This window comes from Hemitrygon akajei, chromosome 3 (genome assembly GCF_048418815.1).
Source record: "Hemitrygon akajei chromosome 3, sHemAka1.3, whole genome shotgun sequence".
Lineage (NCBI taxonomy): Eukaryota > Metazoa > Chordata > Chondrichthyes > Myliobatiformes > Dasyatidae > Hemitrygon > Hemitrygon akajei.
This window is the reverse complement of record NC_133126.1, coordinates 3,041,071-3,054,740: the sequence shown is the minus strand read 5'-3', so window position 1 is coordinate 3,054,740 and position 13,670 is coordinate 3,041,071. Positions and strand designations below refer to the sequence as shown.

The following is a 13,670-nucleotide window of genomic DNA, read 5'->3' as shown; positions in this document are numbered from 1 at the left end:
CTTTGAATCGGTGACTGGACCGTATTCAGAGATTCATCTTAGAGTCTGAATGAGTATGCCGCAGTTGTTACCAACTTTTTTAAAAACGTGTGTGGATAAGTGTGTGCCTACAAAGATTTGCTATAGATTCCCAAAACAAAAGCTCTGTCTCTGATGCTGATGTCAGGCTTTCTTTCAGGAGGGTGAACCCTTGCATGGTGGCTGGCCCTAATGGAATACCTGGTAACAGTCTGAAAATTTGTGCCAACCAGCTGTCAGGTGTACTCAAAGACATTTTCAATCTCTCACTGCTACAGTTGGAATTTCCTAAAAGGACAACCATTACACCAATGCCCAAGAAGAGCATTGCGAGCTGCCTAACAAACTGTCATTCAATAGCACTCACAGCTATGGTGATGAAATGCTTTGAGAGGTTGGTCATGGCTAGAATGAACTCCTGCCTCAGCAAGGACCTGGACCCACTTCAATTTGCTATTGACATAATAGGTCTACAGCAGATATGATCTCAATGGCTCCTCTCACAGCCGTAGACCACCTGGATAATACAAACACTTATGTCAAAATGCTCACAAACAAGAGAAAATCTGCAGATGCTGGAAATCTGAGCAACGTACACAAAATGCTAGAGTAACTCAGCAGGCCAGGCAGCATCTATGGGGAAAAATGGTACAGTCGATGTTTTGGGCGGAAACCCTTCGGCATACTGGAGAACGGTTTTGGCCAAAACGTCGTCTGTAATTTTTTCCATAGGTGCTGCCTTGCCTGCCTAGTACCTCCAGCATTTCTTGTGTGTCTGTCAGAATGCTATTTGTTAAACACCATCATTCCTACAGTCTTGATTGAAAAAATACAGAACCTGGACCTCTGTACTTCCCTCTGCAATTGGATCCTCGGCTTCCTGACTAGAAGACCACAATCTGTGCGGATTGGTGATAACATCTCCTTCTCACTAACGATCAACACTGGTGTACCTCAGGGGTGTGTGCTTAACCACTGCTCTACTCTCTTTACACACATGACTGTGTGGCTAGACACAGCTCAAATACCATCTGTAAAGTTGCTGATGATACAACCATTGTTGGTAGAATCTCAGATGGAGATGAGAGGGTGTACAGGAGCAAGATATACCAGCTAACTGGGGGGGGGGTCATAGGAACAGCCTTACACTCAATGTCAGTAAGAAGAAAGAGCTGATTGTAGAGTTCAGGAAGGGTAAGACAAAGGAACATATACCAATCCTCATAGAGAGATCAGAAGTGGAGAGAGTGAGCAGTGGCCAATCTCCTCAAACTCCTGATGAAATATAGCCATCGTCCCAACACATCGATGCAGTTATAAAGTAGGCAAGACAATGGCAAGTAACAGAGACAGAGCTTTTTGTTTTGGGAATCTGTAGCAAATCTTTGTAGGCACACGCTTATTACACACGTTTCAAAGAAGTTGGTAACAACTGCGGCATACTCATTCAGACTCGAAGATGAACCTCTGAATACGGTCCAGTCACCGATTCAAAGGCAAGTATGGGTGGAAGTCAGGAACAGGAAGGGAGCAGTTACTCTACTGGGGGTATTCTATAGGCCCCCTGGTAGCAGCAGAGATACCGAGGAGCAGATTCGGAGGCAGATTTTGGAAAGGTGCAAAAATAACAGGGTTGTTATCATGGGTGACTTTAACTTCCCTAATATTGATTGGCACTTGATTAGTTCCAAGGGTTTAGATGGGGCAGAGTTTGTTAAGTGTGTCCAGGATGGATTCTTGTCACAGTATGTTGACAGACCGACTAGGGGGAATACCATACTAGATCTAGTATTAGGTAACGAAGCGGGTCAGGTCACAGATCTGTCAGTGGGTGAGCATCTGGGGGACAGTGATCACCGCTCCCTGACCTTTAGCATTATCATGGAAAAAGATAGAATCAGAGAGGACAGGAACATTTTTAATTGGGGAAGGGCAGTTATGAGGCTATAAGGCTAGAACTTGCGGGTGTGAATTGGGATGATGTTTTTTCAGGGAAATGTACTATGGACATGTGGTCGATGTTTAAGGATCTCTTGCAGGATGTTAGGGATAAATTTGTCCCGGTGTGGAAGATAAAGAGTGGTAGGTTGAAGGAACCATGGGTGACAAGTGAAGTGGAAAATCTAGTCAGGTGGAATAAGGCAGCGTACATGAGGTTTAGGAAGCAAGGATCAGATGGGTCTATTAAGGAATATAGGGTAGCAAGAAAGGAGCTTAAGAAGGGGCTGAGAAGAGTAAGAAGGGGGCATGAGAAGGCCTTGGCGAGTAGGGTAAAGGAAAACCCCAAGGCATTCTTCAATTATGTGAAGAACAAAAGGATGACAGGAGTGAAGGTAGGACCGGTTAGAGATAAAAGTGGGAAGATGTGCCTGGAGGCTGTGGAAGTGAGTGAGGTCCTCAATGAATACTTCTCTTCATATTCACCACTGAGAGGGAACTTGATGACGGTGAGGACAATATGAGTGAGGTTGATGTTCTGGAGCATGTTGGTATTAAGGGAGAGGAGGTGTTGGAGTTGTTAAAATACATTAGGGCAGATAAGTCCCCGGGGCCTGATGGAATATTCCCCAGGATGCTCCACGAGGTAAGGGAAGAGATTGCTGAATCTCTGGCTAGGATCTTCATGTCCTCGTTGTCCATGGGAATGGTGCCGGAGGATTGGAGGGAGGCGAATGTTGTCCCCTTGTTCAAAAAAGGTAGTAGGGATAGTCCAGGTAATTACAGACCAGTGAGCCTTACGTCGGTGGTGGGAAAGCTGTTTGAAAAGATTCTTAGAGATAGGATCTATGGGCATTTAGAGAATCATGGTCTGATCAGGGACAGTCAGCATGGCTTTGTGAAAGGCAGATCGTGCCTAACAAGCCTGATAGAGTTCTTTGAGGAGGTGACCAGGCATATAGATGAGGGTAGTGCAGTGGATGTGATCTACAAGGATTTTAGTCAGGCATTTGACAAGGTTCCACCGGTAGGCTTATTCAGAAAATCAGAAGGCATGGGATCCAGGGAAGTTTGGCTAGGTGGATTCAGAATTGGCTTGCCTGCAGAAGGCAGAGGGTCGTGGTGGAGGGAGTACATTCAGATTGGAGGGTTGTGACTAGTGGTGTCCCACAAGGATCTGTTCTGGGACCTCTACTTTTTGTGATTTTTATTAACAGCCTGGATGTGGGGGTAGAAGGGTGGGTTGGCAAGTTTGCAGACGACACAAAGGTTGGTGGTGTTGTAGATAGTGTAGAGGATTGTCTAAGATTGCAGAGAGACATTGATAGGATGCAGAAGTGGGCTGAGAAGTGGCAGATGGAGTTCAACCCGGAGAAGTGTGAGGTGGTACATTTTGGAAGGACAAACTCCAAGGCAGAGTACAGAGTAAATGGCAGGATACATGGTAGTGTGGAGGAGCAGAGGTACATGTCCACAGATCCCTGAAAGTTGCCTCACAGGTAGATAGGGTAGTTAAGAAAGCTTATGGGGTGTTAGCTTTCATAAGTCGAGGGATAGAGTTTAAGAGACGCGATGTAATGATGCAGCTCTATAAAACTCTAGTTAGGCCACACTTGGAGTACTGTGTCCAGTTCTGGTTGCCTCAGTATAGGAAGGATGTGGAAGCATTGGAAAGGGTACAGAGGAGATTTACCAGGATGCTGCCTGGTTTAGAGAGTATGGATTATGATCAGAGATTAAGGGAGCTAGGGCTTTACTCTTTGGAGAGGAGGAGGATGAAAGGAGACATGATAGAGGCGTACAAGATATTAAGAGGGATAGACAGAGTGGACAGCCAGCGCCTCTTCCCCAGGGCACCACTGCTCAGTACAAGAGGACATGGCTTTAAGGTAAGGGGAGGAAAGTTCAAGGGGGATATTGAAGGAAGGTTTTTTACTCAGAGAGTGGTTAGTGTGTGGAATGCACTGCCTGAGTCAGTGGTGGAGGCAGATACACTAGTGAAGTTTAAGAGACTACTAGACAGGTATATGGAGGAATTTAAGGTGGGGGGGTTATATGGGAGGCAGGGTTTGAGGGTCGGCACAATACTGTGGGCCAAAGGGCCTGTAATGTGCTGTACTATTCTATGTTCTATGGCTATATTTCATCAGGAGTTTGAGGAGATTTAGTTTGTCACCTAAAACGCTCAAACTTCTACAGGTGCACCCTGTAGAGCATCCTCTCTGGCTCCATCACCATCTGTGATTTTGGGAGGGGGGTGCTGTTGCTGTACAGGATCGAAAGAAGCTACAGAGAGTTGTAAAATTAGTCGGCTCCATCCTGGGTACTCACCTCCATAGTATCCAAGACATCTTCACGGAGCAGTGCCTCAGAAAGGCGACGTCCATCACCCAGGACATGCCCTCTTCTCACTGTTACTATCAGGTAGGAGATACAGGAGCATGAAGGCACACACTCAGCAATTCAGGTGCAACTTGTTCCCCTCTGCCGTCCAATTCCAAGATGGACATTGAACCCATAGACACGACCTTTATTTTTTTCTGTTTTTGCACTACTGTTCTTAATTTAACTGTTTAATATATATATATATATATATATATATATATATATATATATATATATATATATATATACTGTATATACTGACTGCAGTTTATTTATCATGTACTGCATTGTACTATTGCCACTGAGTTAACAAATGTCATGACATTTGCCAGTGATATTAAATCTCATCCTGATTCCTGCTCCCTTCCCACTCTCAGTCCACAACAGAGACCCATGTCAGAATCAGGTTTATCATCACTCACATACATCATGAATTCTTTTGTCTGCAGCAGTACAGTGCAATACACAGTGCAATTTCTACAATGCTGTGCAAAAGCCTTAGGCACTCTAGCTATATATGTGTCCAAGACCTTTGCACTGTACTGTACACAGATTAATTGTATGCCCATAAAGTGACGCTGGGCGCAGGAGTGACAACAGGAAGTGATAGAGTAGTGGTGGTTGGGGGTGTGGAGGGATGGGCTAATGGGTGGAGGTTACTACTTAGGGAAAGTAACTGTTTTTGAGTCTGGTAGTCTGTGTAGCTCTAAATACATATGAAAACATAAATATTTGCAGGATGTGAAGATATTGTGGCGGAGAGCATCTCCCTTGACACGCTGATTTCCATTCTGAGCTGGAGTTCGCAGCCTTACGGCTCTAAATGGGTTTACCGACAGGCAATTAATTTCCTATGTGAGGAATTCACTTCAGTCATGATCTCTGATGTGTTCTTTGAGCTCAGCATGGACTACTTGTCTGTCGTACTTCAGTCGGACTATCTGCAGGTATTGGTTTTCATTTACTGTATTTTGACACAAGCTAAGATAATCTGGTCTTTCAGTGGAGTCCTGATTCTGCAATGTTGTACAGAGCTAATGGAGTAGAAAATTTGTAACAAATTCATGAAATCTGAAAATAAGTTTACAACTTTGGGTATAAAAATGGTGGTATAGAAAATAGAAAACTTAGTGCTTGATGTTTTGATCCAAGGTTCTTTTAGCAGCCAGGAAAGAGGCACATAACCTGTTGCTTCATGTTTGTTTTATTAAGAGTTGATAGAACAAAGAGAAATTGAAACAGACAGATGGCTCCTAGCATAAAACAGTGAATTTTATACTGCCGTGATAAGAAAACTTCCATTCACATCTGTAGATGAGGGACAACCAATTAGAAAATACTCATTTCAAATACTGCAGTACCAAGTTAACCAGTGAGAAAGCACTTATTATCTTAATGCAGAAAGAAGTTTCCAGAGCTTTCCAGAATGATAGCCACTAGAGGCAGATTAAACTTGCATAAGATACAAGCAGATGATTAATTGTTAAACGGCAAAGAAAATTACAATTGAACAGTTTAATCTAAGAATTAAATAGTCAGATCCCATGTCTCTGTCAAATGTGGAGCTGAATTTTGCCTGCTAGAATTGATGCACCTATTCTTGAGCAACCGTGCTAATAAAATAGTTATGATATTTTCAGGAATACCTCTGCTTCTTTGTCCCACTTATTTAACAAAAGGAAGATGTCTTCAAGTACAGGTGACATTCAAAGCAGTTGTAATATTTTAAGTGAAAAATTGTTTAAGTCTCTTAAATGGTGAATTATTTCAAAGAAATTTGAGCAACTTGCACACAAAATGCTGGAGAAACTCAGCAGGTCAGATAGTGTCTATTGAAATGAATAAACAGTCAATGTTTTGGGCTGAGACCTTCATTAGGACATCTGTAGCATCTCTTGTGCTCAAAGAAATTTGAGTATGCTTCCTGAAAATTTCAATATCAAACATTAGATTTCTAATTTTTTTAATATATGTGCAGTTTCATGAGATTAACACAAACTTGTTTGGAATAGCTCTTTATAGAAGGATTCATCTAGACTGTAAAATCATAAGCAGATACTTTTCAGTGGGGAAGCATTCTAGATTGGAACACGGCAGAGAAATAATTATTTTTTTCAATTAATTGATGTAGGGTCTCAGCCCAAAACATTGAGTGTTTATTCATTTCAGATGCTGCCTGACCTGCTGAGTTCATCCAGCGTTTTGTGTGTGTTGCTCTGGGTTTCCAGCATCTGCAGAATTTCTTGTGTTTAAGAATTAATTCTGATAGTTTGTCATTGCATTCTCTGACAAATTTTTGGCTCAAGAGTTGAAATATAATATATAGCTCAAAGTTCAATGTGAATTTATTATCAAATTACATATATATCACCATATTCCATCCAGAGATTCATTTTCTTGCCAAGATGGTGCTGGCGTTTTGTGGACAGCTGACAAATATAACTATCTTATTTATTATCCCATTTCCTATCTTATTTTTTAAAAAATTAAGTCCATCTTTGGAGGAGAAAGTAGAACTTAAGCACATTGAATGTGTGTGGTCAGTGTAAATACCATTCTTTTTTATGCTGTTTGTGCACAAATTGTTTGATATTTGTGCTTCATAATCCATAGAAACAGACCATTATATAAATAATTGTCCAAAGTAAACTTATTGTCTGATTATGCATCCAGTTGTAGCATAAGCAAGCAGAAATCCAGGACTGAGATTCTGAACAAGGTAATTGGGATGAAGGAAATGGTAATATTAATTGATTTTTTGTTAATGCATGCTTTAGATGAGAAGGAAAGGGTATAACTTAAACAATAGTTGATATAGTTTAAATCTTCAAAACAAAATAAATTCAATTTTCATTTTTTTTACCCTTTGCTAAATAAATTAACAATTTATTTATTTAAGGCTAGTGAGCAAGATATCCTGAAATACATGAACAAGTGGGGAGAACATCAGCTCATTAAACAGATGGCAGAGAGAGGTGAGGAATTCCTAGTTAAATTTTACATTACTTTTTAAATTGTGGTCTCTGGTTCAATACAGGTTATAACAGACCTCCTGAAGTAATCGAATTGAAAATGAATGTTGCTGCTTTATTTCATACTGTAGGGTAATGGTTGACAGATGACACATTTCGTAATAGAAACTGTTCTACATAATTCACAAGCACCACCATTGAGTTGTTGTGTTCAGTTTTAAGAGGTGGTGTCTGACATAATGCTTTTAGTTTGTAATGTAAATAAATAGCTACAGCGTTTGTTAAGCGCATAAAACAAATCTTGCATGTTTTATTCACAACATCCTACAATACCTTTTGATGTAAATTTTCATCTCTACCAACATGCAGCCATTGTTTTGAGATAGTATTTATACAAAAAATTTTCCTGACATGAATCTCACATCCTTGATGCACTTATACAGGCCTGACAAATCCTGTAAGAATTTTTTCTGGAGTTTATTTTTAATCAGCGCAGTTGTAATTTGTATAATTTGGATTGAAGCTACCACATTGAACTTATTGAGCACACAACTAGCAGTAGTGCAGAGTATGAGCATTTGGAAGATGATTTTCTAAATCAGTATGCTCACGGACCAGTGACGGAGCAGGCTGTTTTACTTGTAGTAAGGCTGTGATGTTAGTGCGGAAAGGTGAGTGTGGTACAAGGTCAACTGTAAACTTACTGAATGACAGTTGTTAGATTCTAATGCTTTTATGTTAGATTCTAATGCTTTTGATCCAAACTTCTTTTGGAAATCAAGAGGCACAAAACTTGTTGCTTCACAATTGTTTATTAAGTGTTAATAGAACAAAGAGGATTGGAAACAGGAAGAAGTTGAGGTCCAGTGGCTAAGAATAAAGAACAGAAACAAGAATAACGATGGTGAGCCTAGCAACACACACACAATGCTGGAGGAACTCAGTAGGCCAGGCAGTATCTGGAAAAGAGTACAGTCAGTGTTTCAGGCCAAGATAACACACAAAATGCTGGAGGAACTTCAGCAGGCCAGGCAGCATCTATGGAAAAGAGTACAGTCAGCATTTCAGGCTGAGACCCTTTGGCAGGACTGGAGAGAAAAAGATGAGTAGGGTTAAAAGGTTGGGGGAGGGGAGGGAGAAACAGGGTGATAGGTGAAACCGGGAGGGGGAGGGGTGAAGTAAAGAGCTGGGAAGTTGACTGGTGAAGGCGATACAGGATTGGAGAAGGGCTGTCTGATAAGAGAGGACAGAAGACCATGGAAGAAAGAAATGAGGGGGAGGAACACCAGAGGGAGGCAATGGACATGCAAAGGGATAAGGTGAGAGAGGGAAAGGGGATGGGAAATGGAGGTGACCATTACTAGAAGTTCGAGAAATTGATGTTCATGTATCTATCTTGGTCCGTCAGCATGACAATTGCCTTGTTTTTCTGTTAAGTCACTCCACCAATGAGGACTCTACAAACAGGTAATTAACACTGCCCAACACATCATTGGCACCAGCCTACTCACCATCAAAGGCATGTATACAGAAAGGTACCAGTAAAAGTGCAATAACATCAGGAAGCACCCCACCCATCCTGCTCATTAACTGTTAGTCCCACTGCCAACAGGGAGGGGGCTATGTAGCATACACACCAGGACCACCAGATGCAAAAGTAGTTCCTTTCCCCGAGCAGTAAGGCTGATCAGCACCTCCACCCATTAACCCACCCTTCCATCATTACTGTATCATTTCGTGTCAGTCCGCTTCTGTACAGACACTCCTCTCCCAAGCATCACTTTATGGACATACAATCAATCTAAGTATGTAAGCTATCTTATGTAGTTATATTTATTGTGTTTTTTGTTATTGTGTTCTATATCTTACTGTCTTTTTGTGTTGCATCAGATCTGGGGTAACAATTATTTTGTTCTCCTTTACACTTGTGTACTGGAAATGACATTAAACAATCTTGAATCTTAAAAACCAATCTCTTTGAAAGGGCTATGTGCCTCTTGTCTTAAAGCTTTCTTGAGTGACTCGGTACCTGACGATACCTCTGGAATGTATCTGGAGACATGATATAAAAGAAACAGTTGTGTAAATGTAAGGCTTTCTCACTCTGCTCATCCGAGAGCATAATGTTGCATGATTTTCTATTTGTGTTTTGTTTCAGAGCCGAACCTGCTGAGTGGAACTGCACACAGTGTCAACAAAAGAGGTGTGAAACGACGTGATCTGGACATAGAAGAACTAAAAGAGATTTTGTCTCCAGTTCTGCCTCATATCCGCATAGATCACATCCTTCCCACTAACAGTGAGGTTCTTAATGATGCTGTAGGTTGATTTCATTTTGTCTTAATTTTGCTCATGTTTAACACCATAAGAACATATGATATCGGAGCAGAATGGGGGGGGGGGGGGGGGGGTGGTTACTGAGATGCTGAAAAGCAATCAGTGCTCTCTGTCACTCAACACCAGACTCACAACCACCGGTATACCTGGCAGATCACCAACAATGAGATCATTAATGTGTGTTGGTACAGTATAGAACAACTCCATTAGTCCTGCACACTGAAGACTGCACAGATTTTCCATGCATATGATGTGGATGTTATGAACCATAGGACATAGAATTAGGCCATTCAACCCATCAAGTCTGCTCCGCCATTCCATCGTGGCCAATTTATTACGTCTCTCAATCCCATTATCTTTCCTTCTCCCCATAAACTTTGATAACCAAACTAATCAAAAACCTATCAGCTTCTGCTTTAAATATGCCCGATGACTTGATCTCCACAACCATCTGTGACAATGAATTCACAGATTCACTACCCTCTGGCTAAAGGAATTCATCTCTGTTTTAAATTGATGGCCCTCTGTCCTGAGGTTGTGTTTCTGGTCCTAGACCAGTGTTTCCCAACCTTTTCTTTTAGCCCAACACTTCCCCCCCCCCCCTCAAAAAAAACACTTTCATATTTGCCAACTCACTCCTAAAGAACCTTCATACTTGCCAACACCCCTCTTTGGCACAATATACTTCGTGGTGCTGCCATAATGTAAAAAGATAGCTACTGTATGCTAACATGAGAAAAATTATTCTGCTTTAAATTTTTACTTGTCTTTAAACCTAACTTGCACAGTACCTGTGCACTATACAGCAACTTCAATATCAAAGTGATATTTGAGCTTGATGGTTTTTAGCAAGAGTTGAAATATCTGGTTCAAGTTGTAACAGTGAAAACCTTGCATCTCCACATGTAAAAGTGTTCGAGGGGTTTCTGTGAGTATGTGGTTCACTGCAGTAAAACTTCTTTCAACAAGGTAGGAGGATGGAAATGCAACGATGAGCAGTTTGGCTCCTCTCCAAAGACCAGGAAGCTTCGTATGACATTGCAGCCAAATACCACAAAAGCTAATATTCTTAAAAAGCATTTTTTGCTTCATTATCATTCTGAATTTCAATAATTTCTTTTTGCAAGCTCCAGCTTGCAAAGAAATGGGTTAATTGCCCAATCCAGAATTTCTATATTGCTTCAAATCCTTGAATTGATTCTGAAAATCCTTCTTCAGTGACTATAAGCAGTACTCTTGCAAATTATTGTTTGTGAAAGCATGTGTCATACTTTCCATGCAGGGAAACTGTGAGAACATTCTTCTCCCAATGTTTTGCTTGTATACAGTACCAGTAAAAAGTATTCACCACCTTCCCCCCGCTCCAGAAGTTTTCATGTTATATTGTTTTACAATGTTGAATCACAGTGGATTTAACTTGACTTTTTTGATACTGATCAGCAGAAGAAAACTTTTGTGTCAGTGATAACAGATCTCTACAAAGTGATCTAATTGCAACACAAAATAATTGATTGCACAAGTAATCACCCCCTTTAATATGACACACCCAATCATCACTGGCACAGCCAATGGTTTTATAAGTTACATAATTCGTTAAATGGAGATCACCATGCAGTCAAGGTGTTTTACTTGATTGTAGTAAAAACACACCTGTATCTGGAAGGTCCAACTGCCGGTGAGTCAGTATTTTTTCTTTCGCGGTTTGATCAAGGCACAGCTGTGCAAGCGTGTGGACATCAGCAAGTTAGACCAACGAGAAGAGTTTAAAAGGAGGCAGCATTATACAGCAGGCATCAGAGGTACAGGAGACGGAGTATAGAGAGGCAGAGTAGGAGGGCTTTGGCTCAACGAAGGGTCGAAGAGAGGTAAGTTACCTGTGAAAAACAGAAACAGGAAGTCTGTCTGTGACGTGGGTGTTCTGTGCTCAGTGTCAGATGTGGGAAGTCCGGGAGACATCTAGCCTCCCAGTCGGCCACATTTGCCCCAGGTGCATCGTCTGGTGAGAAAAAGTGTGGAGGTGATAAGAGAGGAGCTGTAGGCAAGTAATCACTCCTGAGGTAGGAGACGGATAAGTGGGTAACAGTTAGGAGAGGGAAGGGCAAGAGTCAGATTCTAGAGAGTATCCCTGTGGCTGTCCGCTTTAAGATTAAGTACTCCTGTTTGAGTACTGTCATGGGAGGGGGGGGTGGGGAGGGAACGGCCTACGGGGGGAAGCAACAGTGGCCGCACCTCTGGTACAGAGTCTGGCCCTGTGGCTCAGAAGGGTAGGGAAAGGAAGAAGGCAGCAGTAATAGGTGCCTCTATAGTTACGGGGTCAGACAGGCAATTCTGTGGACACAGGAAAGAAATGCAGATGGTAGTTTGCCTCCCAGGTGTCAGGGTCTGGGATGTTTCCTGATCACCTCCACAATATGCTGAAGTGGGAAGGTGAACAGCCAGAGGTCGTGGTACAGATTGGTACCAACATCGTAGGTAGGAAAAGGGAGGAGGTCCTGAAGACAGGCTACAGGGAGTTACAGTAGTTAGAAAGAAAGTTGATTACTACTTGTGCTACGGAACAGTGAGTATAGGAATAGTGAGCTGAAGGAAAAATGTGTGGCTGAGGGATTGGAACAGGGGGCAGGGATTCAGATTTCTGGATCATTGCGACCTCTTTTGGGGCAGACGTGACCTGTACAAAAGGGATGGTTTGCACTTGAATCTGAGGGGGACCAATATCCTGGCAGTGAGGTTTGCTAAGGCTACTGAGGAGAGTTTAAGTTAGAATCGCTGTGGGGTGGGAATCGAACTGAAGAGATGGAGGAAGGGGTGGTTAGCTCACAAATAGGCGAAGCTTATAATCGGTGCGAGAGGGAGGATAGGCAGGTGATAGAGAAGGGATGCGCTCAGACTGATGGTTTGAGATATGTCTATTTTAATGAAAGAAGCATCATGAGCAAAGTGGATGAGCTTGGAGCATGGATCAGTACTTCGAGCTATGATGTCGTGGCTATTACAGAGACTTGGATGGCTCAGGGGCAGGACAGGGGGGCAAAAGAGGTGGGGTGTGGCACTGTTGATCAGAGATAGTGTCACGGCTGCAGAAAAACAGGAAGTTATGGAGGGATTGTATACTGAGTCTCTGTGTGTGGAAGTTAGGAACAGGAACGGGTCAATAACTGTATTGGGTGTTTTTTATAGACCACCCAATAGTAACATATAGACCACCCAATAGTAACAGGGACATCGAGGAGCAGATAGGGAAACAGATTCTGGAAAGGAGTAATAATAACAGGGTTGTTGTAGTGGGAGATTTTAATTTCCCAAATATTGATTGGCATCTCCCTAGGGCAAGGGGTTTACCGTAAATTCCGGTGTATAAGCCGAGAATTTGCCCCTAAATTTTGGTCCTAAAATTAGGGGGTTGGCTTATACAGAGTGCCAACTTTGGAAAAACGAATACATGGAAGACAGGTCGTATTTATTGGCTGTTATTGAGTCAAATGCGTTCCAGTGTCGACGCATGAATTCTTTGAATGATTTGTTTAAACCATGTTTAAATGTTTGTTCAGTCCTGATGAAGGGTCTCGACCCGAAACGTTGACTGCTTCTTTCAGTGGATGCTGCCCGACCTGCTGAGTTCATCCAGCTTTTTTGTACATCTTGTTTAAACTCACGTCTGGTGGCTGGAGCATAGATGTCAAACTACTGAGGATGACTGCAATGTCTGTATTTTCAGCTTTCAATGCTGCTCGTCTCACCTGACAAGTGCGCTCTGAACATGTCCCAGACAAGTAGCGACTTTTCCTTCCTGAAACCTTCAGGACGTCGACGCCGCACTTCTTTAACCCACTTCAAGCAACCTGCTTTGTCCATCCAGCAGCGTTCTTGAACATAAACAACACCCCACGGGAATTTTCTGAGCAATCTTTGTTTTTTGTCTCAATACAAGATCACATCTATTCATAAATCAGGTGTACCAACTTCGCGTAGCTTTGAAATTTTTGCTGATCTCACGGTGTTTTTCCTCCTATTTCAACG

At 42.1% G+C, this 13,670-nt stretch overlaps 1 protein-coding gene across 2 annotated transcripts in view; it reads left to right on the top strand.

The window, feature by feature from the left end:
* btbd7 (BTB (POZ) domain containing 7) overlaps positions 1-13,670 on the top strand; it is a 95,975-nt gene that overhangs the window by 54,937 nt on the left and 27,368 nt on the right. For both annotated transcript variants that reach the window (XM_073039151.1, XM_073039150.1), the window contains 3 exons: positions 5,080-5,288; positions 7,241-7,316; positions 9,472-9,632. In XM_073039151.1, coding sequence (XP_072895252.1) covers positions 5,080-5,288; positions 7,241-7,316; positions 9,472-9,632 — 446 coding nt within the window. The remainder of the gene's footprint in view (positions 1-5,079; positions 5,289-7,240; positions 7,317-9,471; positions 9,633-13,670) is intronic.